Genomic DNA, 26,059 nt, shown 5'->3' on the forward strand with positions numbered 1-26,059 from the left:
ACTTATACTTGCACAGTTTAGTCTGAGTGAAGTGAATGAAAATATCATTCTACGGTTTGATGTGAGTGCACGTTCGATTTGACCCATTTGGCCTGTGTAAAATTATCCAGGATGGGAGATACTTTTGGCGCGTTGTTTCATCTGCCACTATTAATGCTGACTGTACGTAATAGAAATTACGCTCGGTAAATATAATTTTACAGTGGTTTGTTTACTAAATATTTCTAGTCACCGATTATGCCAGCTAAGCTCATTAAAAAATACAAACAAGTCACTCGCGTAGTTAGGTAATGCATTGTTTACAAATAACTACCAATTACGTGTTTACGTTTAGCTATTTTGATCTGACGTGATTCATATTGTTTTAGTAATACGTTGGAACTGATTGTGTTTTAATTGTCAACAGATCGCATCAGCGAGAACAATGCGAGCGCACTGATAGGAGCGCTTCCTGACCAGCTGCGACCCGGATCGCCGACAAAATGCCTTATCACAGCACACTGCAGCCCCGGCCTCAGTTCTCGGACAGTTATCACCCGCGGGCGATCCCCGCGCTACCTAAGCAAGCTCATTAAACAAATTATGAGGAAATAGAAATGGTCGACACCGTTCGTTTGAATCATTTGTGGCGTCAATACGGTGTGGAAATGACATGTGATTGATGTGTGCTTATTGGAAGTTAAAATGGGTGATTTGTCACCGAGTGCGTACGACAACGACGACAATTTGACTCAGTTCAAGCTGGATGACTACTCGGACGAGGCTCTGGCTAAGATGGAACTGTTCAAGGATTACCCGGAGGCCTTGTTGAGGTTCGCGTCGGTCTGCTGCGTTCTCTTCATGCTGGTGGGGATCCCGGGGAACCTCATCACTATAATCGCCTTAGCGCGGTGTAAAAAGGTAAGCGGAAACTTTTAAGCATAAGTTGTAGAGTTAGACCAAGAAAAGTCTGCAGCAATTTTGATAGCCCACCCAATTTTGACCTCCTCTTAAAGTGTTATTTATATGTCAGAATTTCATAGAAGTTTGACGTTTAAAACAACACTTGCACCGCGTGGGCTGTCAAAATCACTGCTGACTTTTTTCTTGGTCTAACTCTAACTTTTTAGTTGAATAATTAATTGGCATGGACGAAGTTGTATTTCGCTAAAAGTTAGGGATTTCGAATTAAGATAATGATTACGAGTTGTAGTAAATGCTGAAAGGGTTTAATTTTACGTCCTGATCAAAATGTTTTAATGAATGTCAGATGCTATCTCTGTAGATATTTATTTAAATGATAGTCCACAAGAACATGACATCAACATACGAGCGGAACTGACACTAGTTAAAAGGTTATCGATTCATCAATAACATCGAATACGAATATGATCATAAAATTGTGATTACGCTGTAATAACGTCTTAAATATTCCTAATGTTTAGCAACGGGTTATTATTACCTGAACAACTATAAACACCTAACTGTACCTACCTCCCAATTACTACTAAGTAATATTAAAAATATAGAGGCCGTTCGGAAATAGATTAGATAAATATTTCTTTCCGCACAGACTCTACTTAGATCTAATTTTGCTATTATTCAGTGCTAGAGGTACCTTTTTATCCGTGGCGCTTTAAGTATGTCTCGGTCGCTACGGTAATAATAATATTTTACAAGTAGCAGCTAAAAATGTTAAATATCTTAACTTAACTCAATTTTTGCTAGGCACTTAAATAAATAATCGCTAGATTTGGTCATCAGTGTCAGCGCCTCGTCGCAGTTAAGACAAAAACAACATACCTATTAAATACATAATTTAGTGTCTGTTTATTATATCATATCGTAGATAATACGTGGTCATTATTCTTGGTGGCATTGAAGCTGGCAGCAAGAATAACAAAAACGATTCGAGATTTTATCGCGAAACAAGGCCAATTTTATACATCTTGCTCTTTTTATATACTTTACAATAATAATCTTAAAGATTGAGACTGCACCAACATTACTGCAGCAGCAAAAGTATAGATTATAACCTGAATTAGTAAGTAGGATATAAATGTGTGCATAAATTCAACTACAAAGAAAGCAACGAAGGTTCGGACACTCTTTTATTACCACTAGCGACCCACCCCGGCTTCGCACGGGTTAACAAATTATGCACCTAAACCTTCGTCAAGAATCACTCTATTGATAGTTGAAGTTTTGAGTTTATTACGAACATATAAACACACAAACAGACAGACGCGGCGGAGGACTTTGTTTTATAAGGTGTAGTGAGTGATTTATGGGGATTTAACATAAGGTTTTGCAACTTCATTACCCTAGTTATTTTATAAAAACATAGAAATACTTTATAAAAAAATAACACTTTCGACGGCTGACAAATCCAGATCAAATTTACATCTGGGTAAGCCCCCGAGCTTGTGTAGCGTGAGTGACATGAGTCACCCATTAATTATTTCATAGTACATAGGTGTAGGAAGTTTATTTTCGTGAAACCGTAGTTTAACTACCTATAATATTCAAGACATATTTCACAATGTAAGAAAGTCAGGCAATATAATCTTTGTGCGTTCTTTCACTTAGACCTCGAATAAATTTATATTTTATTCTTTCAACATGAACATATTCTTCCAGTGCATGACTTCTAATTGGATAATTAATTATATTTAAATCAGACAAAATTCAATATTATTTATTGAACACGTTAATAAAAGCAAGCAACACAGAAATAAACAGCAACATAAAATAATTAAATATTTTAAAACTGAAAGTGACACACATACACACAGTTTATACAACTGTGACGCTTGTTTGTACATTGTGTACATTTGACGCTTTCCTTCATAATATTTTTATTCTAATGCGTCAAAACATACTAAATAACTGATGTTATCTTTCATACTGATTTAATATTTGAAGTGTTCTCATTTGGTCGGACGGAGTGACGCTTCCTTGAATTGTGTAAAAAGACAGAAAAACAATGGTTCGTATTGTTTTCCTTCCTTGTTAACTTCGCTTACTTTACCTTATAAAATTGTAGCCATATTTGCTATAAATAGGCATTTAAGGTTGATTTAACTTTAATGTAACGTGAAGTAGGATATCTAGGTTTGAGGATTTTAGTTTAAGTAATATCATTTGCACCGATCTGTCAAACAACTTGTATGACACCGCTTGCAAATTCAAGGTTCTAGGTAGTTAAATAAGCACTAGAGATTATGTGAAGCTGATATAATATGGCAAAATCATATTATTTATTTATTTTGTAACAATAATTTTAGTAACTGATATAAAATCTTATACTAAGGCCTCCAGTGCCTCAGGCTGGAATCAAAACAGCGTCCCCTGCTGTCGCGGCACTAGCATCGGCGGTACTATCTTATCAAGCTAGTATACAAACATGCCATCTTTAATATTATCTAGAGTCCGTTTAAGCTAACTATGCACCGATTTGAATAGAAAAATTGGGAGAGAGTGAGATTGCCACAATGTGTCATTGCAAAAGTCATGCAGTTATCTTGGTCCGACTCTTCGCTAAATACCGACAATCATTAACTTTGCGTCCTTCTTTCAGGTCCGTAACGCAACCGCGGTGTTCATAATGAACCTGTCCTGCTCCGACCTCCTCTTCTGCTGCTTCAACTTACCTCTAGCGGCCTCGACGTTTTGGCAGCGCTCCTGGGCGCACGGCAGGACGCTCTGCCGCATGTTCCCGCTGGCTAGATATGCGCTGGTCGCGGTGTCGCTGTTCACCGTGTTGGCTATCACCATCAACAGATATGTCATGATATCGCATCCACGGCTCTATCCTAAGTAAGTCGATTATTTTCTTCTTGAAGCATATTGTTCGTAATACTTACTATAAGAGCGCTTTAAAAGTTTATGCAATGCGCTGAATGGGAATATTTCCTGTACAAATATGATTATGGAAACGGCGCATCGTAAAGTTATGTAAATAGATGCGAGGAAAACAAATCTCTTGCAGTACCTACTCGGAGGTTTACCTGGAATATCCATGCGAAATGTCTGTATTTCTGTTAAAAAAAATCGAATTCTAATACAGGGTGATTCATGAGACGTGAGCAGGACTAATCCTGCACACTCAGTAACTGATAATTGATCGATCACCGTCGTATTTAGGTGAAACAGCCAGATTTTTTCCTATTTGTAAACTTTTTGGTGAGGGCAAATTTAATCCTCTACAATCATGGTCACCCTACAAGACCTAATTAATAAGCATAAAACCTCTTTAATTTTTGATTACGAAGAAAATAAACTGTCAAACTTGAGTGAGATACGAGTTTTCAAAAGTAACCAGACCGCGATGACGGTGGTGACATTCAATTTGACACATAATATCGGTAGTTTAGTATTCTAATTTTAGGGTGACCACGCATGTCGTAAATAAATTAATAACTTTTTTTTCAACACGACTAGAAAATTAACGTTAACCTCACTAATACTGATACGAAAGGTTGCTTATAATCTACGAAATGCGCAGTATTAGTCCTGCTCACGTCTCCTGAATCACCCTGTATAGGGAGATATTAGTACGATATTCATACCATTTCTTTTGTCTCCAGGCTGTATAGAAGACAGTATTTGGCAGTAATGGTGGCAAGTACCTGGGCGTTCGCGTTTGGAGCGCTCATAGCGACGTGGTTCGAGAAATGGGGACGTTTCGGCCTCGATCTCAGCATTGGCTCCTGTTCCATACTTCCGGATGACAACAAAAGATCTCCAAAAGAGTTCCTCTTTGTAGGTGCGTTCATGCTTCCCTGTCTCGCTATAGTTATTTGTTATGCGAGGATATTCTGTATAGTTAGAGAAGCAGCAAGAAAATCAAGAGCACCGGCGCGGAGCCGGACTCGACCCGGACGGGAAGACTCGGCTATGGGCTCGGCGTCCACTGCGGTAGAAAGGTCGCCGGGCCCTGAAAATGGAACTAGCCACGCGCCGCCTCCGCGAAGAAATTTTCTTGCTCCACCAGTCTTACACTGTCCACCGACCCCAGGCCCTGAGCGATCCTCGTCCTCAGGCGTAGATACCTTAGACGGGCACGACGAAGAATGTGCACTAGATGGAAAGCGGACGCCAAGCGGTAGCGATACGACTAAAAGACTGCGCCAAGCGGCCGCAGCTTTAAAGCGGGCACCAGGACCCGTCCGTGCACCGCGTCTTACTCCAAAAGACAGGAAACTATTAAAAATGATTATGGCAATAATGCTCTCGTTCTGGGTATGTTATCTTCCGATAACGCTGACGAAGATATTTCGCGAGTTCACTTCGTATCCGCTGGCAAATATTGCTGGGTATATTCTTATCTATTTGACGACGTGCATCAACCCTATTATTTATGTAGTGATGTCCAGTGAGTATCGGCAAGCCTATAAGAACCTTTTGATGTGCCGCCGAAAGGCGTGACGGTCACCTGGAGATGGCGTAGCCGAGAAGCAGCCGCCGTGACTAGTCGTCGACGGGGGATCTCACTGTATCTCCCTCCAACCGATGAACAATAGTATTTCGCAAAGAACTTCACTCTAAATACCCTTGGGAGACTATATAAGTAATTAGCGAGTACCTATAAGGTATAAGTGAGTGTGAAGTGGATTATTTTATAAAAATCGTTTTAATCGCGAGCCGTCCGTGATTGTGCTAGTGGAGGTGGGATGATGTTGACACGTAGAAATGAGACTTTCATTGGTAAGTAAGTTATTGGTGACATAATGATTGATATTCAAAGTATACATAAGTGTAAAGTACCTACCTAGATATACTGTAAGTCAACGTGCAATCTCTTTGTAACATTTAATTTATTACATGACATAGATATAGGCAAGCAAGCTGCGTATAAGTCGCAATTGTTTCGTATTTGACTTGTACCGGATTTTGATTGTGTTAAAAGTTAGCGTTTAAATATTCAACGTATGTACTTATATTATAGACGCTTTATTAGCAATAAAGGAGCAAGGATACAATAATGTTAAAAAGCAATAAGATATTGTAATTTTGGAGAAGGCATTGAAAGGCTAAGCAGTCTATAACTTTTTATAAAATGAAATGGTGTACAGTCGCCATCAGATATATCGGAGCGGCCAAGGTGCTCACAAATATCGGAACACGCCTCTATTGTCAGGGCGTTAGAGCGCGTGTTCTGATATTGTGAACACCTTGGCCGTTCCGATATATCTGATGGCGACTGTACCTACAGTAAACACTTTATACAAAATTATAAGGTGCGAACACTTTATTAGGTACGTTTTCGAAAATAATGCATTTTTCAGTGTGAAAGTTAACTTTGGTTTAGCCACAGTTTAGCCAACTTCTACGTAATAAAGTTTTCCCGCTTTATCGAATTTGTAATAAGAAGTTTAGATGGCATTGAATTTAAGAGATTTTTATTTTATTTTTGTATCCTAACAACGATTACAGTTCTAATCGATGCAGTCACAAGTTATTTGCTGAATAGTATATTGTATATTAAGGGCGGTAAAAAAGAATTTACGAATGAGTGTTAATTGAAACCCGAAGCCGAAGGTAATGGCTTAATTAACAGGAGTTCGTAATTCCTGTACCGCCCGTGGCACACACAATGTTTTTCATCACATTTGTGAAGAAAAAAGGGAAATAAATACAACTTCTGCCTAATTTCGTGCGTACATTACAGCCTAGGACTTCGCCTAGCAAGTGTGATGAAAAAGCATTTCTTTTTAAATTAAAATTTTGCCGTTTGAATTTAAAATAGTGACCATTAGCAGTTGTTGTAATATTACAGGTATAATTTTTTTTAAACAAATTAAAACAAATGTAGGACTAACGATAATAGTTACGTACAGAGTGTACAATATCAATGTGTGATATTATTGTATTTATTCGGGATGTCAAAGACATTGTAATTCGAAACGATGATTATTGAATCGAAGACGGTGCTGTTTAACGAAATAAAGGTAGATTTTGTAGAGTTCATTGATATTGGCCTAAATTTGTTGATGTAGGTTTTTAGTCTTTGGATCGCTATATGTGACGCAATTTGATATTAAATTTATAATATGAACGTAACCGGTACCGTACTATTAAATGCATTAGGTACTCATGGATTAAAACCATATTTTCCCCTAAATGACTTTCATAAGATTCTGATATGTCAAAATATTCGTAGTATAATTAATGACAAATAATTTGCTGTTAATATTTTTCTCTTAGTCGTATTATTTTTATTTATCAGCATACATGGTCATCCTGATGAGCCACTAGATTTGTTTGAATGCAAATCTGGGCAAACTGTGGTTTTCTTCCATTTTATAACTAAAGCAACAAGTGTGAAAAATTTTACATAAAAATAAACAAATATTATTAAATAATAAACCCGTAGTAGGTACTCATTGTTAGTCAATTATGGAGTTAAAAACTAAAACATACGCACTCATTTATTGATTTGATTGTACCCACTTGTAGTCACATAATAGCGGTTAGGAGATTAAAAATCGAATGTTTAAAATATTGCAAAATCGGGCTTCTTTCCACCGGGAATCCACTGCGCCAACGGATGTTAGACACACCACCTAACGTGCCAGGCAATAGAAATAAAGTCAATTTATCTATTTAAAGCCAGATCACATCGACTGCGCGTACGTAGCGCATGCGCTAAAATGGAGCAATGCATGCACACGTCACGCAAGCGGTTTGTCGTCTTTCATAAGGCTCTGTATATTACAAGTTACAACGCACATGTGCACGTGTACGATGTACGTCTAAGAACACGCATCTGGTGTGCACAGGCCTTTATCTGGACGCCCGTTTTTGCTGTATTATAATTATGTTGAGTGAGGATAGTGGGCGTTATAGAAATTATGGTGTTTTGCATTTATATTATGAATCAAAGTGAACTCAAACCATTCCAAATATAGTATATAGGAATTAACTTTAAAACTTAAATACGACTAGGAAACTTCCTCAGGTAACTGAGATTGTAAGTAACATTTCAAGCGAGTATGTTATTATAAAAGTGTTAAGAAGTGGTTAAAGTGACATTTATACGATACTTATAAAGTTGTAAACTTGTATTTACCTCCTAAGACGTTTCCCAAAAACCATATTTTACTCGTGGTATTTTTTTTAATTAGTTTGTCAGTTTGAAATATTTTATTTGGTAATATTTTGTAAAATTACACCAAGCCATAACGAGCGTCATTTAATGGTTAAATTTAATAATTATTAACATGCCTAATCGATATTGTAAAAATATATTTACCTACCGACCAATTAAATCATATTGTTAACAGTTTTAAAATCCCAACGTTTTTACCTATCATTTCAGTCTTTTCTTAAACATTTGTTTATTTATTTATACACAAATAAAAACGGTGTTGATTTTGATAAAATTACTGACTTTGTTTGCAAACAGGTACTGTCACTCGAGTGGACATTTTTGAAGCGCAAATATGTACTGCCATATCTCTGAAGGCCATTTGTTGTAACTTCGCTTGGGCCTAATTTACGTTAACATTATCATGAAGTGTTTTGACATTCGTGAGCCGCGGGGCTTAACGCAAATTGTACAAGTACTTAAAGTTACTGATGTTGTGGAATGTTTGTTTTCGGGCCCTAAGGCATCGGCAAAAAATAGGAATTAAAGTTAATAAAAAATAACGATAGTCAAAATTAAATTCAAAAATTGATTAAAAAAAACTGGTGCCGATCATCTATGAATAAGTTGACGTACCTACCTATTAAATTTAAGGTCTTCGAGTCACTTTAATATGAGAGTTGACAAAATATTGTAGGTAATATCGGAAAGTCGATTAAGTTGTGTGTTTTTGTTTATTTGCATTTAGCTAAAACGGCATGTCAGACCGAACATTCATGTTACAATTTCCCAAAACACATAGACGTAATAATAGGCAGTACACATTTTCAATAGTTTAAACAAATATTTAATACTCAAATTCAAAAATATATATTTTGTTTGTAATCTTATGCTCTTTAATACTTATTCATTCTTCCAGCTAGTGATTCGGCATTCCTCGTTGTACCTATATATCTAAAATCCTGATTATTATATATAAATTAAATCAAGCATTTTAAAATTTTGCGATATTCTTTACTTCATTACCTATGGAGTCCAAATAACATGAAATAATGTCAAAAAACTGTATCTGAGTAAAAACGAACTAATAGGTATACAAACAAACTAAAAAAATATTGTCTATTACACAATATTTTATCACACCACAATGTGTCACTCCTAATTCTGGATACCGTTAACTTTTTTAAGGCCATCTGGGCAGATGTATAAGTAAGATTTCCTATTTTAGACTGTAAAGAGAATTACTATCATCTACTGAGTTGAAAACTCGGTATTTCACCTAAAATGCTCCGACATACCTACATCAAAATATGCTGAATCCTAAACTGAAATGAAATGAATTAATAATCAGTGACAAATGCTTGAAGTACAAACCTAATCTGACACAATATTTAATGAATAATTCTTGTAAAAGTATTTTTAAACCTTACACTGCATTTTTTGCAGAAATACTCAAATTTAGAAATATGATTATAATATGACAAAATTGTAAGCGAACACCAAAAAATTTAGGTACCAAAGAACCAATTTGTTGGGTCCATGCCAACCCTAAGCCATTGTACTTACCAAAGATGTAATTAAAATAAATGATAATGTTCAAATTAGTTTGATTTTCATTTCCTCGTCCTAATTTAGCAAGCCCCAGGGATGGTCACTATTTTACATCATCATCATCTTCCTCGCGTTGCCCGGCATTTTGCCACGGCTCATGGGAGCCTGGGGTTCGCTTAGCAACTAATCCCAAGAGTTGACGTAGGCACTAGTTTTTACGAAAGCGACTGCCATCTGACCTTTCCCAGAGGGTAAACTAGGCCTTATCGCGATTAATCCGGTTTCCTCACGATGTTTTCCTTCACCGAAAAGCGACTGGCAAATATCAACTGATATTTAGAATAGAATAGAATAGTTTTTTATTCGTAAACACACAGACAACAGACATACATTGAAAAAACATAGTGAAAAATAAAGTGTCACGAAATGGTCCCATCTCAGCATGTTGCTGGCGACTTCCAGCGCTGATCTTCCGATTAGACCATCAAGTGAGAAATAATCACGGAAGGTAACAGACAAAAAAATAAGTAAAGAAACATACAATAAACCGAAAAATTGATTACACACATTTTACACAGCTAATACAAAAAAGAGATGAATTAAGTACACGGATTAACCGATCGAACTTGTACCATCCGGTCGGGTCACATCGTGGCGCGGCATTAGGCGCGCATAACTAGCGCCAGCGGTAGCTACACGAAATTAAATTCGATGACAGATTTGACAAACAATAAAGTGAGTGAATCTAATATAATATTATGTAAAATCTCAATCAGTTTTAACTTTTTAGTCATGAAAACAATGTTACAAAGTTGGCTAAAATACATAAACAAAAACAACACCAAAGTTAAACAAATAGAAACATAATGAAATGACACAGATAATAAAAACTTTTTACAAAAAAAAGCAAACCGACTTCAAAAAGGATGAAATAAAATATTATCCTTTTTGAAGTCTATGCGTTACCAACTGATATGTTTGAAGTCGGTGCCAAGCCAAATTTTGAAGCATACCATGATTTTGGTGCGATTCGATAAGGATGTACCTACGTTGGATTGCCTTACACGACGACAATGAACGTACTTTCTGTAGGTACAGTCGACGTTAAAAATATGTTTACACTTTTCGCCTTATTACAAAGGAGTAAGGTGCAAAAGTGTAAACATATCTTTGACGTAGATTGTATCTAAGAACACACGATCAAACCTTCTTGGCGCAGTTTGTACCTTGTTTGTCGGCACATTAGTGGAAATCCAATGCATTTTTTTTCCGTCGTATTTTTTAAAGAGCATTTCTTACTAATGCTCCAACAGTCTATAGCACGCAAGTGTGATGTGAGATTGGGACTGAGTAATTTCCCGTCCCTTATCCAGAGGACTACAATTCAAAATATAAAACAATTCAAGAAATTTACCTTCTTGCCAAATTTCACCTAAAGCGGTTCAGTTGTTTAGCCATGAAAAGGCGACAAAGAGGCAGACAGAATTACTTACACATTTGTAATAGTTATTAGTACAGTTCTAATGGGATTTATAGCCATAAAGCTGATTATTTTTGACTGGTATTGTTACTACTTGGCTTGGCACCGACTTCAAACATATCAGTTGGTAACGCATAGACTTCAAAAAGGATAATATTTTATTTCATCCTTTTTGAAGTCGGTTTGCTTTTTTTTGTAAAAAGTTTTAATTTTTCCATTTTTAGTTTTAACGCATTGTTAACGACGCATGAATGAAAAACAAGATCATGTTTAACACTAAGAGACCGTCTAGGAAATTATAATTCCTGTCAACTAAATCCATCCGCCCGCCCCGCCACTGACCCAATCCCTCAGCCCCCCGATCACTCAACCTCACAGCACATCAACCCCTGATCCAGGAACCCCTCGATCCTGAACCAGCAACCTTTCAACCGCCATTCCCCGACCCCTTAATCCCTGACCCCTTAACTCCTAACCCTAATCCCCGATCAGTAGCCTTACCAGCTTACCACGAGTTTGACATTGATATATTCGCTAGCATGTTTGTAACTTACTTCCTATGCATCTCGCTCGTACTAACCTTAGTGTGAGCGAGATGCATAAAAAGTTACATTTAGATGCATAAGACGTTAGCGAATGTGTCAATGTCAAACTCGTGGTAAGGCTACAGTTGCAGTACATCAAATTGGTGGTTTTCGGAAGCAATTGCTCGAGTTACTTTAGAAAACCCCGAAATCACTTAACACGTGCCTTTAAAAATTGAGGAGTTCCCTCAATTCCTCATGGATTCCATCATCAGACCAGAACCAAAAATAATACGGAAACACCTTGGAGGTAACTTCTTCCAAACAAAAAAAGAATTACTCAAATCGGATCACAGGTGCCGGAGTAATCGCTGAACATACTTAAATTTAAAGAAATCATCATCATTATCATCAAAATAATCATCATCATCAGGTCTACTTCATCAAATTGGTGGTTTTCGGGAGAAAATGCTCGAGTTGCTTAAGAAAACGCCCAAAACACCATGCATGTGCCTTTAAACATTGAGGAGTTCCCTCAATTCCTCATGGATCCCATCATCAGAACAGAACCAAATTAAAATGGGACCAACTCGGAGGTAGCTCCTTTCAAACAAAAAAACAATTACTCAAATCGGACTACGGATGTCGGAGTAATCGGTGAACGTACATAGAAAAAAAAAAATAGCCACAACCGAATACAGAACCTCCTCCTTCCATGAAATTGAAGTCGGTTAAAAAGGATGGCGTGTCGGGAATGGTGTCGACTCCTATGCGGAAGGAACAAGAACATTGTGGTAAGTAACAAAATTTACAATATAATACAACAATAGCAAGAGTCTTGACTACAGGCAGCTGGTTTCTAATCTGCAGGTTTCCTGGTTAAGCTGGTGATTGAGCATATACTGTTTGAGCTTTGTTTTAAAACTATATATACTTTGCAGGTTTCTCACTGGGGGCGGAATGTTGTTCCAACAGCGGGACGCAGAATATTTAAAGCTTCCTCGGAAAGCGGCTGAGGCATGACGCGGCGTCAACAGATGAATCCCACAATCACGGCGTTCGCGGAGCTTGATGCAAGATAGCTTGTTGAAGAGATATGAAGGAGTTTTATAGTTCAGTACGCCAAAGAGCAAACAAGCCAAGTGTAGTTTACGGCGGTGTTGCATTTTGAGGATGCTATGGCTATTCAGATATGGGGTCACGTGAGCTCTCAACGGAATATCGAAACAGAAGCGAGCACAGGCATTTTGAACACGCTGTATGAGTCGTTTAGTTTTTGTAAGAAGTCTTGGCCCAAACACAACATCCACGTAGTTCAGCTTTGATAGGACGAGTGATTCAATTAATTGAATGCGCAGGTTTTCACTTAAATATGGCCGAATTTTATATAGTACCTTAAGTTTATAAAAGCAACTCCTAATGGCCTCAGCGGTATGTTTCTCATATCGTAGTCCGCAGTCCATTATGAGACCTAAGTTACGCGCCTCATACACCCTCTCAACTGGTTTGTTCATTAGCAGAACATCCACTGAAATGCTGGCACCGGCCAGTTGCTGCTTGCTGCCAAACACAAGGTATTTTGTTTTGCTAGGGTTAAGTAGTAGGCAGTTTTGTGTAGCCCATCCAGCAATTCTGGTGAGATCTTCATTTAGTTTCCCTATGGTACTGTTGATATCGGCGGGCTTACATGATGTATATACTTGTATGTCGTCTGCGTGGATGTGGTATTTGCAATGCGTGATGTGAGATGTAATATCTGCAGAATATAATATAAACAGGAGCGGGCCAATCACGGATCCTTGCGGAACTCCTCTAGTTAGCTCGGCTTTCTCAGAAAAAAGTGAAGAACCATCACTGAGATGCACTTTTACAATTTGCGATCGGTTAGACAGATAGCTTGCAAACCACATTACAGTTTTATGGTCAAAACCATAGTAGCTCAACTTCGATAATAGCAGGTTATTCAAACAATCGAATGCCCTCGAAAAGTCGAGGAGTACTAAAAGTGTGCACATTCCCTTGTCTTGAGCATCCAAAATGTTATCAGTGACATCCAATAGAGCAGTCATTGTACTACGTCCTTTGCGGAAACCTGATTGGACATCTGGCAAAATATTGTTTTTATCTAGGTAGGTGGTTAACTGTGAGCAGACAACTTTTTCCAATATTTTAGATAGGCAGGGTAGTATGCTTATGGGCCTAAGGTCTTTAGGCATGGTTGGGTTTGATACTTTAGGCAAGGGGTTTACTAATGCTAACTTCCAGATATCTGGAAAGGTGGATGTAACAATAGAGGTATTAATTAGGCTTGTAATGATGTCAATTGTGTATGGGAAAGTTAAGATAAGCATATTCAAATTTATCCCATCAAAACCCTCGGCGTTAGATTTTAGACATTTAATTATTTTGATAATCTGGCTAGAATTAATAGTGTCTGTTGCGAACGCAACCTTTATTTGTATAATACAGTAACTAAACGCAGCCGTCGGGCTCGGCTAGTATTTGGAAGCTTTTTCTAAAGCACCAATAGGAGCGCTCCACATATTATGTATCGCGGCCAATTAGAGGCACCCAAATCTTAACCACTATTTTTGGACATTCAAATTATGCAAATCACTCTTTCATCAGCCTCCATACGATTACCACACCACTTTTACATTTAACCGTTTAGTCAAGGAACCCTTGTAAAACCAGTACCTATTGAAATTATAATAGTTTACTTCAAATCGAAGCTTTTTATTTGAGTCGTCGAGATCCTGACCTGCACGGCGGCTACAGTGTCTAAGTGGAAAACAGAGTCACTGTGCTTATGGAACTCAAAATAAGTTAGCTGTGATATAGTGACACCTGTAGTTCCCGGCAGCTCTAGAAAATGTATATTTAAGATATCGGGGTTATTGAAAAAAGTAGGTAATTCTTTATCCTTTTTAGGCAAGACTGCTGATTTTAAGTTTTTCCATAAAGTTTTAGGTTCTTATATTTTATTATTTATATTTTGTTTGAAATATGCAACTTTTCGTACATAAGTTCCGAAAAACTCATTGGTATTAGCCGGGGTTTGAACCCGCGACCTCCGGATTGAAGTCACACGCTCTCACCGCCAGGCCACCAGCGCTTATGATGGTCACGATTTTACATGCGTAAGATTTATTAATAATATACATATAGGTACATACGTACACAGATTAGTATAGATGATGTAGTATCACACAAACAATAGCAGTCGTGTATAAGCATTAATTAAATTTGGAATTTTCATAACTACCGACATATATTATTTTTACCTATATGTGTTTTAATTTAATTTGATTACATTCATCACCTACAGTGAAGTGTTGGGGCAGAGTTATTGTGTTACTTCTCTTTCTAATAAAATGAAATCACAGAGACAAATTAATTTTAATTAAAATTAACTTCTCAAACATTTATAATCTAAGGTTTTCGTGTGAATAAAGCTATTAACGCAAAGTAATTTAATTGAACCGCAAATTAAAGCTCAGTCTCACAGCTGTAATGTTAAATGGGCGTGTCTTAAGCACATCAGAGTCCGAACTATATTCGCGCTAAACGAGCTCTGTTATGTGAGCCAAGAGCCAAGTTTGTTTTAATGTCAATGCGGCCCGTCTGTGGGAAATTCCGTACCCGAGCGCTTTTTTCAAACAATAGTAGGTACACGATTGTTAACTTCATCGAGAAAGCAGCGATTGCTTTTAGTTCCAGCAGTCAAAAGTTGTCAACAGCACGAGTTGTACGGAATAATTTTCCACTTACATTTTGACCATTACGAAGGTAATAAAATGGCAGGCCGAACTGTTGGACGGGGCATTTTTTATGATTGGGTCGTTTATAGGTTAATTTAATTTTTATACTGTATTCATAGGTACTAATTTATTTAATTTTAAATTACTTAATTCCAGTGTATTGCTTATACATAAAGTTACGACGAATAACAATGTAGACCTGCGTAACTTTATGATCTGATTGAACAAAAAATATTACAGTTTTTCACATTAAAAAAAAATCTCTTTCCATTGTGTAATAATGTAATATCAGTAATATCACTCATCATAAGTAGTTAAAATGCGTATGTATGTACGAAGATTTAATAAAAATATGATTGTGTGTGTCGTCCTGAAATGTATTGTACGCCTGAAAAGGTAGAGTCTGGTGAGACTACAATACTAGCAATTTAACCTTATGTAACCCATTCTCCACATATATTAATACATTTCATTTCATTTCAAAAGTAGGTATTCCAGTTCCATTTACTGGTGTGGGGAGTATATGTTCATTGTTCAACATTATCACACGCACGCTGTCGCGTTTCAAACTTTAGCGACACACCGCACTAAATCTTCCGCTACAATCTGGCTTTGCCATTTTCATTCCAAGACGTGTTTGCCTTCTCCGGCGATCACAATGATTTATTTCCACAATCTAAAACCTAAAAGCCGTATTTGTCTGTACGAGTATACTGAAAGCCCGATCGGTTTGGCTAACGTCAGTTATTTGACGTTGATCAATGGTGTGGCCCACGCAGCTGGGACCGACGATATTGGGGAACAATTAGATGCGATACAAAATTCTTGGTGATTTATTTACCAAGATTTATCACCTGCTTAGCGTCGGCTATCTTGCAATAATAAGGAGCACAAGTGTTATAAATAATGAGGAGCACAATTTAGTTGACAAAGTAAGTAGGTAACAGGCCAATTGGACTTTGAAAGACCACAGATCGTTAGATAGAAGATATCATAAATAGAGTATGTGCGGAAAGAGAAGAGTCGTGGAATGTATGGAGTCCAATACATTCCACGACTCTTCTCTTTCCAAACAGACTATATCACAATATCTCTGCTTGTTTCAACTAATAGCCTATTAAAAAGAATTCCAACGAACGGGTGTTGCCTTGCATTAAATAAATGCTGGTATTTCTTTGGCTTTGGTTCACACGCAATCAAAGCGTTATTTTAAACGTCAAACTTCTATGAAATTATTACGTATAAATACTTAAATAACACTTGCACTGTGTATGCTATTAAATTCGTTGCAGACTTTTCTTGTTTTAACTCTAGTAACACACTGCTTTTGTTGAATTCAAATTTCTGACTTCGAAAACTCACCGGGTCATTGTCAAATAAGGAATTAATATTATCCATGAAAATTGCGGATTAAGATTTTGTTATGTTTAAAAACTATTATGTAACGCCAAAACTTACTAAGGAAAGTTTAAGCATAATACTATTACTTTGTATGTATCTACTTTTTCGAAAATCAATCTACACAGATGAGAACTTCTTCGAGAAAGCGCACAAATTCTTTGAAAGATATCTCGATAGCGACTAGCGACTCCGTCAGTACAACTTTACCCCAATGTTCCAATCGATAAATAGCACCGCAACTTATCGGTGATCACCGTCCCTCGTCAGGAAACAAATGTCCCAATTTATACAAGCAAAGGTCACGTGGCCTCATAACGTCACGTCTTGTTTTGTCCGCAACCTTACGCTCGGCCGGAACAATTGACGTCTGTGACAGAAGGTAAAGGTACAGGCCGCGTAGCCAAAATGCCAATCGCTTACTCTCCGTAGCGATCGAAACGCAACTGTCACTGTCGCGCTAATATGGAAGAGTGATAGAGAGACATAATGCTTTTCGTTGTCGAAGCGATAGCGATTGTAACCTTGGCTAGGCCGGCAGCTTTTAGTAGTCAAATGACGTAAGAGCAGTAGAATTTTGGCGATCACTTTTAGAAACCCCTCATAGTAGAATATTGAAATCGGATTGTATTGTTACTCGCAATACAATCCTATTAAATATAATAATTTGTTAGTGATGTAACCATAATTATGTAAGGGCCACTTGCACCATTTACTAAGCCGGGGTTAACCGGTTAAATCTGGAGTTACCATGGTTACCAGTAAAATTTGACACTGGGTTAGCGGTAACCGGTTAACGCCGGTTTAGAGGGATGGTGCAAGTGGAGGATTAAGTCAGTGTAAGTAGTCATATAATGCTAATATTCATAAAGCTGATAGCTGACAGAAACTGTTGACAATCGGTAGTGAGGATGTACAACATTCGACTCTGCAGGTCCTGTTTCACTTTTGGGGATATTTACGGTTTTTTGGGTATCTACACCGCAAGTGATTAACGCCTAAATATTTATACAAGCAATATTTTCAATTCACAACTCGTACTTGTACAAAATAGACACGAAACCACCTACAATCATTTTCTTTTCATTTCGAGGCAGAGGTTCTAAGTACTATAAATATGGAAGTTCTTAGTCAAAATCCATTTAGATGAATTAGGCGAATTTAAAACTCATGTAGATGGTTTGTAAGAAATTAAATAAATTCATTTTCCCACTACGAAGACTACGTGAAACTGTATCGCGAGAGGCGGCACTTGTAGCATACCATGGGTACATCATGTCTATTCTTCGTTATGGTTTGATCATATGGGGAAACTCCACTGATATGACAAAAGCATTTGTCAAACAGAAGAAATGTGTAAGAGCAATAATTTCACTAAAGCCTCTTGACTCGTGTAAACCGGTCTTTAAGCGCTACAAGCTTTTGTCTCTACCCTCTCTATATATTTATGAGATTGCCGTATTTGTCCATACAAACAGAATACTTTAATGAAAATGTTGATGTTATAACATACAACAATCGGATGTCAAGGCAAAAAAACCTATTGAATGTACCTAAAGCACGCCTCAAACAAACAACTCGCACGCCTTATTTTATGTGTGTTAAAATATTTAATAAAATTCCTAAGCGAGTTTTTAAATGCTAAGTTTAGTAATAGGAGCTAGTTATAGTTTAATGTAAGCATTTACATTTATTTTGTGTGACTTCCAGCCAAAAAATCTAGTTTTTATATTTGCATGCTTAATTTAAGTAGAGTATGGTGGACTATATTGTAACAACTTATTATAACCCATATTCCGCAAATAAACAATCATTCATTCATTAATTCATTCTAAATACCAGAAATGAACCATTGTTTTCTTTATATTAGTGCTGAAGACATCTTACTCTTGGAATGTAAGTACATATTCAGTAAATCTTAGAAAAACTAAGTGTGTTTTTGATGTTCTCATCGGAATATAAGTCACAGTCTTAATATAAACCTTTCATAATAATATGTGTGAGAGTTAAAAATCGTGCGTTCAAATCTCGGTTTTGCACAGAGCAGAAAAAATCGTTCTGATAAAATAATTAAAAAGATGAGAAATAATTCGGTCAGGATCATTGACATAGATATCTAGGGACTGGCTTTACGGACAATAATAATGAGGCATGATAGGGGCCAGTACAGCGGTGTGACACCGGTACAACGCGATTGGTTGATGAGTTCGCATCACGCGCGCGATTGGTTGATGAGTTCGCATCAAGCGCGCTTTTGGTCGCAACTAGTTGCGTTAGACTGCACGATTGGCTGAAATTCGTGAGTCACACCGCTAAACTAGTACCATTTTTAGTGCCCGTAAGGCCACCAGTCCATAGATATATACGTTAATGGTCAGGATCCTTATCACAGACAAGAACAAGGTTAAATACAAAAGACAATTTTTATTTATTTATTAAGGAACAAGATTTCATAGTACGAGTTCAATAGACAATCACAGGACATATAATTTTATCAATTGTTTTACTTTGACAACGTGAGCATAAATCTAGAAACGTCGGCGCCTGGGGAAATTACTCAGCGTGTTTCTGCTGAAATTATATCGTCCTACTTGTAGCAGATATGCCTCGTATCTCATGTTTGTAGAAATTTACATTGGAGACATGTATTGTAAAAAATGGGAATAGGTTTTTTTTTGTCTGACAAAAAAGAGTAGAAATTAAAAAGTGGCAATACTGTAGTGTCGTCCCGTTTTCGAACGAGCGAGCGAAGCGAAGCGAAGTTCTTACATTCGACTTGGGACACGCGGCTGGCTAGCGGCACGTCCCGGCATTTCGATATTTTTAAGCTAGTTTGATAGTTTGATCAGAGGATAGTTTGATACTCAAGAACTTAAGTAAATTTGCTCTAATTTAATTTAAATTGGGTGAACTTATAGTTGAGGGCATCAAATTTTAGTCATTAAATTTTGGGCAGGCTCGATCAAGAGGTTATTGAGCTAGAAGAGCTTAAAATGCTAAAAAGCTATTTGTGAGGGATCTTGCTATTCTGGTCATTTTATTTGCAAGAAAGTATGGTCGGGTTTGGTATCAAATGAAAGTGCTCGGTTTACACATTTATAATATTGTTTTTTTTTTTTTATTTAAGATTTAAAAATAATTACTCAATGTCAAAATACTTTTGATTGTTCTTATCCCAGACATAAATACACTTTTTGTGTCAAACTGTATAATCAGAATCACTGTAAAATAATGCCTATTGTGCAATCCAAGATGGCGGCCACGCACTATGTCATAAAAGTCGTCATGAATGTCGTTTTATAGGTTTTAGGGGGCCCCAATTTCGAAAATGATGATCATTTTGGAATCCAAGATGGCGGCCATGCAGTATGTCATAAAAGTCGTCATGGATGTCGTTTTGTAGGTTATAGGGGGCGCAGATTTCGAAAATGATGACAATTTTGGAATCCAAGATGGCAGCCATGCACTATGTCATAAAAGTCGTCATGGTTGTCGTTTTATACGTTTAAGGGGGCCCCGATTTCGAAAATGATGACCATTTAGGAATCCAAAATGGCGGCCATGCAATATGTCATAAAAGTCGTCATGGATGTCGTTTTATAGGTTTTAGGGGGCGCAAATTTCGAAAATGATGACCGTTTTGGATTCCAAAATGGCGGCTATGCACTATGTCATAAAAGTCGTCATGGATGTCGTTTTACAGGTTTTAGGGGGAGCAGATTTCGAAAATGATAAATCAATTACGAAATGCCCATCTCGGACTAAGTAGTACTGCATTCAATTGATCTTTGTGTCGAACCGCGAGTTCTCAGTTCGGGGCGAACTACTAGTCTTAAATTAATTTGAATGGGTCGACACCACAGTATTGCCACTTTTTAATTTCTACTCTTATTTGTCAGACTGTAAAAATTTGGCGTTGATAATCGTTGTTACAAATAAGTAGATAACTTTTATAAGGTGCCACTGATACAATTAGCTAATTTACGAACTATTAAATAATCTTTAAAAAAAGAGATTTTAATATTTTTATTTGCTATTATCTTATCCTTTTTTAATTAAAAAACTGAACAGTTTACTAATTAAAAAAATTCACAGATTTCGTGCCTCACACGACTATCGAGCACATTGGAAATGAATCTACGGAATTCGAAAAAATATTGTCGCTGAGCGACGAGAAAGTCTGGATAAGGAAAAAGTTACAAAATAAAACTACAACGTTGAATGATAATTATTTTATTCTTAGATTAACATAAGTATCCTGGACATAACGCATGTGAACAAACAAATTGCAAAATTTCCACATGCGTATCGAAGTTTGAATAATTGTCGCCGTGGCGCATAAGTATAGGTACAATATTTCATTTTTCGATTAATAAGCAGGATATATTAATGTTCAAAGTACAAGAAAATTATTACACGGCAAATCCGTAGTCAACTCGAGAAGTGGTAGTAGCCATATCGCCGTTATCGTCACTCGAGTCTTGATCGGCGGCCCATTTGCTGCAAGATATGAAATTTTCTTGACAGCAGTTTGACGCGACGAGAGATGACCATAACAGCGTTTGTCTATGTTGCACCAAACCTGAGTTCCAATAGGTACTACCAGGGTCCAGCATCAGCTATCTTGGGTAATGCTCTACCATGTGATCATCATGACGAATCGGATGTCCAAAACAGCGCGTGCCTATGTTGCACCAAACCTGAGTTCCGCTAGGTACAACCAGGGTTCAGCATCAGCTCTATCTTGGGTACTACTCTCCTAAGTGCTCATCAAGACGAGTCGGATGACCAAAACAGCATGTGCCTATGTTGCAACCAACCTGAGTTCCTTTAGGTACAGCCAGGGTTCAGCATCAGCTCTATCTTGGGTACTACCCTCCTAAGTGCTCATCGAGACGAGTCCGATGACCAAAACAGCGTGTGCTTATGTTGTATTAAACCCGAGCTCCACTAGGTACTGCCAGGGTTCAGCATCAGCTATCTGCTAGCAGCCGCCAGCAACATGCTGAGGTGAGACCATTTCGTGGCACTTTCTCTTTTTTATGTTTCTCTGTATAAGTTTTTATTTTGTGTGTGTGCTCACGAATAAAATTATTTCTATTTCTATCTCTACCTCTGCCTCTACCTCTACCTCTACCTCTACCTCTACCTCTACCTCTACCTCTACCTCTACCTCTACCTCTACCTCTACCTCTACCTCTACCTCTACCTCTACCTCTACCTCTACCTCTACCTCTACCTCTACCTCTACCTCTACCTCTACCTCTACCTCTACCTCTACCTCTACCTCTACCTCTACCTCTACCTCTACCTCTACCTCTACCTCTACCTCTACCTCTACCTCTACCTCTACCTCTACCTCTACCTCTACCTCTACCTCTACCTCTACCTCTACCTCTACCTCTACCTCTACCTCTACCTCTACCTCTACCTCTACCTCTACCTCTACCTCTACCTCTACCTCTACCTCTACCTCTACCTCTACCTCTACCTCTACCTCTACCTCTACCTCTACCTCTACCTCTACCTCTACCTCTACCTCTACCTCTACCTCTACCTCTACCTCTACCTCTACCTCTACCTCTACCTCTACCTCTACCTCTACCTCTACCTCTACCTCTACCTCTACCTCTACCTCTACCTCTACCTCTACCTCTACCTCTACCTCTACCTCTACCTCTACCTCTACCTCTACCTCTACCTCTACCTCTACCTCTACCTCTACCTCTACCTCTACCTCTACCTCTACCTCTACCTCTACCTCTACCTCTACCTCTACCTCTACCTCTACCTCTACCTCTACCTCTACCTCTACCTCTACCTCTACCTCTACCTCTACCTCTACCTCTACCTCTACCTCTACCTCTACCTCTACCTCTACCTCTACCTCTACCTCTACCTCTACCTCTACCTCTACCTCTACCTCTACCTCTACCTCTACCTCTACCTCTACCTCTACCTCTACCTCTACCTCTACCTCTACCTCTACCTCTACCTCTACCTCTACCTCTACCTCTACCTCTACCTCTACCTCTACCTCTACCTCTACCTCTACCTCTACCTCTACCTCTACCTCTACCTCTACCTCTACCTCTACCTCTACCTCTACCTCTACCTCTACCTCTACCTCTACCTCTACCTCTACCTCTACCTCTACCTCTACCTCTACCTCTACCTCTACCTCTACCTCTACCTCTACCTCTACCTCTACCTCTACCTCTACCTCTACCTCTACCTCTACCTCTACCTCTACCTCTACCTCTACCTCTACCTCTACCTCTACCTCTACCTCTACCTCTACCTCTACCTCTACCTCTACCTCTACCTCTACCTCTACCTCTACCTCTACCTCTACCTCTACCTCTACCTCTACCTCTACCTCTACCTCTACCTCTACCTCTACCTCTACCTCTACCTCTACCTCTACCTCTACCTCTACCTCTACCTCTACCTCTATCTCTATCTCTATCTCTATTTCTATTTCCACCACCACAAGAATGCATAGATTGTCGAATAGTGAACACGTTATCTACGCCCGTCTCAAACAGGATAGATACAGTTAGACCAAGAAAAATCTGCAGCGATTTTGATAGCCCACGCAGTGCAAGTGTTATTCTGCCGTCATAATCCCGAGATTTCACAACAAACACCGATAACGAACTCTGCGAAACATGAAGTCATAAATGTCATGTGAAAAATGTCGTTCTGACTTTTTGACTATTTTACTCGTAAGGTTAGGCTACAGGGCAAACCCTTAACCCGATCGTCTTTGTTTTAGGCTCAAATTCTAGCTGACTAAATTGTCCAGAGCCGTTTTTCTCAAATTTTTGATATCACTCTTCGTTTCCAAATTATCGAGCACCAAGATCAAAAATTCGGAAAAAATTTTCACTATTTCGACCATAACTTTTTTCGTTTTTGACTTTCTCGAATAATTATTTTTGCACCTTACAGCTCTCGTGATTATACGTCTTTTGAGCCTTTTTTTAATATCATATCTTTACAACTTTCCGAGATATAAGGGGATCGCACTTTTTCGTGAAATCGGACCCTATACTGGAGCGAACGAAAAGACATTTCCAATGTCAAAATGTTTGCTGCATTTGATTAATTTAATAGTTAAGTGGCCATATAAATATATGGTTGCCTGAACACGCATCGAAAATCACATTAAAAGTTGATGGTTTCATACAATCACATCAATCACTTTGAAAGTGGGCGGGTATTCAATATTGCAGCTAAAGCTAAAGGCTGTAGAGCTACTAGTAGGTAGTTAGGTACTTACGAGCCGCCTACGGCGTAGCTCGTAGCATTCAAATTTGCACGGCGTAGCTCGTAGCATTCAAATTTGCACGGCGTAGCTCGTAGCATTCAAATTTGCACGGCGTAGCTCGTAGCATTCAACTTTGCACTACATCCTACGAGGATGTAAAGATTTCCGGTTTCTCAGGTTTAGTGAGATTTTATTTATTCTATGTACCTACTAATTCTACTAGCCCATACCGTATCATAATTCCATAGAAACCTTTGTTAAAATTATCATTCTATCAACAATATGTCGTTGTAAAAAAATATCAACTTAATTTTGTGCTAACCTGTTTGTAAATATATGTTTAAAAAGAGACAACATGTTGCCTTTTTATTTTAGTATTCTCAAATATCGGACGTGAAGAAAGAAAGTACATAGGTTTTTTGAACTGGCGCTGTTGTCTCGGGGCCTATTTATAAAGTTGACGGCACGACTTTCGTCAAGCTCGCCTACATCGCCGATAGGGCGCCGGCGGCGATTCGCCAACGATTTGTAAATGGCTCTATTAATTCTGTGACGGTATCATGAAATATTGGCTGAAGCCACATTAATAAGAGAATTCTCGGGCTTATCGCTAGGATGGTCATTTTTCTTTTGTTAACGGCGTTTAATTTATTTACTGTTTGTGAACGGCTTAGAAAATTGTTATTTGTTTTACAAGGGTGCAGAGTTGTTGCTTAAATCCTTCCTTCTTTCCTTCCAAAGTTGAACCACAATCTTAGCGTTGTTGCTTAAATCCTTCCTTCTTTCCTTCCAAAGTTGAACCACAATCTTAGCGAATAGTTGGTAGTAGTTGTTGGGAGGGTTTCGAGAAACGAGGGTTAAACAAACTTTGCTACCGAGTAAAACACAAAAACGTTCACCACACAAACGTGAATAAAATACTAACTGTATTATTATTGAGAGCCTGTTGTGTCCCACTGCTGGGCAAAGGCCTCCCCCCGTTTTTTCCATTCTAAAATGAATAAATTGGCCGGAACACCACGCTGCGCTCCAGAACACAAGTCATCGATGTAACTCGGAAAGCGGCTAAGCTGAAGTGGGACTGGGCTGGCCATGCCTGCCGTATGCCGAGTGAGCTGTGGGCCAAGATTACCTCAGAGTGGCAGTGGCAGCCCAGCTCAAAACGGGGATTTGGCAGACCACGTCGGCGATGGCGAGACGAGCTAGACTCCTTTTTTTAAAAGAATGGCCGACGACTGCTCAAAACCGGGAAGAATGGAAAATACTAACTGTAAAACATTAAAAATCTAATCCAAATGAACGTACCGTAAAACCTTGCGACTATATCCAACACTGCAACTATGTTCCACGAGTTCAAAAGGAAATTAAGTATCAATACCAATGTTCGTTTTGATTTACTCCGATTTTTTTCTTCCATTTATAATCATACTTTGCCTTAGAACTAAAAAAAATACAGTAAAAGACACACCTGAACGAAAAAAATACAGTAATTTCGAACCAGAGTTGGGAGCTTTGGACTATAGTTGGGAGGTTTAACCCTTTGACCATTATTTTTTTATAGCAACGAATCGAGAACTTTAACGATACGCACAGCATGAATTATTTTTTTTATGATTTTTGAGAAGGAGAAATATATATATTATTTCGGGGTTTCCGAATTATAAGACGGCAATATGTTTGCCGCTATCAGCCAACGGCAGTAAGTGACAAGACCGTCATGTCAGTTTGCCGGGGGAACTACGGGTGGCATGAAGTATCTAAAATGAATAATTTTTTTTTTTTTTTTTATATGTTCTTTATTTTAAAATATATATACAATATACAAAGTAATATGCTGTACATTAAACCAAGCACTTACAAATCACGGATACACAAAATTACTTTCTCAGGCTAAACACCTATAAAAGTTTATAACATACATTTTTGGATATATTTGTTTAACATGGAATAAGTATTTAAAAGAAACTAACTATAATATAAAGGTATGAACTTATTAGTAGT

The 26,059-nt window shown here is 38.0% G+C and overlaps 1 protein-coding gene across 1 annotated transcript; it reads left to right on the forward strand.

The window, feature by feature from the left end:
- Positions 1-260: 260 nt before the first annotated feature.
- LOC134797099 (G-protein coupled receptor moody-like) lies at positions 261-6,048 on the forward strand. The gene is made up of 3 exons (XM_063769318.1): positions 261-900; positions 3,560-3,798; positions 4,569-6,048. The coding sequence occupies exons 1-3, from the start codon at positions 685-687 to the stop codon at positions 5,407-5,409; spliced, it is 1,296 nt and encodes a 431-aa protein (XP_063625388.1). The 5' UTR covers positions 261-684; the 3' UTR covers positions 5,410-6,048.
- Positions 6,049-26,059: the final 20,011 nt, after the last annotated feature.

This window comes from Cydia splendana, chromosome 14 (assembly GCF_910591565.1).
Source record: "Cydia splendana chromosome 14, ilCydSple1.2, whole genome shotgun sequence".
NCBI classification, from domain to species: Eukaryota; Metazoa; Arthropoda; class Insecta; order Lepidoptera; family Tortricidae; genus Cydia; species Cydia splendana.

Excerpts from the sequence above, each read along its gene's own strand:
- LOC134797099 (XM_063769318.1), top strand. The coding sequence starts at position 685 with ATGGGTGATTTGTCACCGAGTGCGTACGACAACGACGACAATTTGACT. Across the intron at positions 901-3,559 it reads CCTTAGCGCGGTGTAAAAAG|GTCCGTAACGCAACCGCGGT; the intron begins GTAAGCGGAAAC and ends TCCTTCTTTCAG. Across the intron at positions 3,799-4,568 it reads CATCCACGGCTCTATCCTAA|GCTGTATAGAAGACAGTATT; the intron begins GTAAGTCGATTA and ends TTTTGTCTCCAG.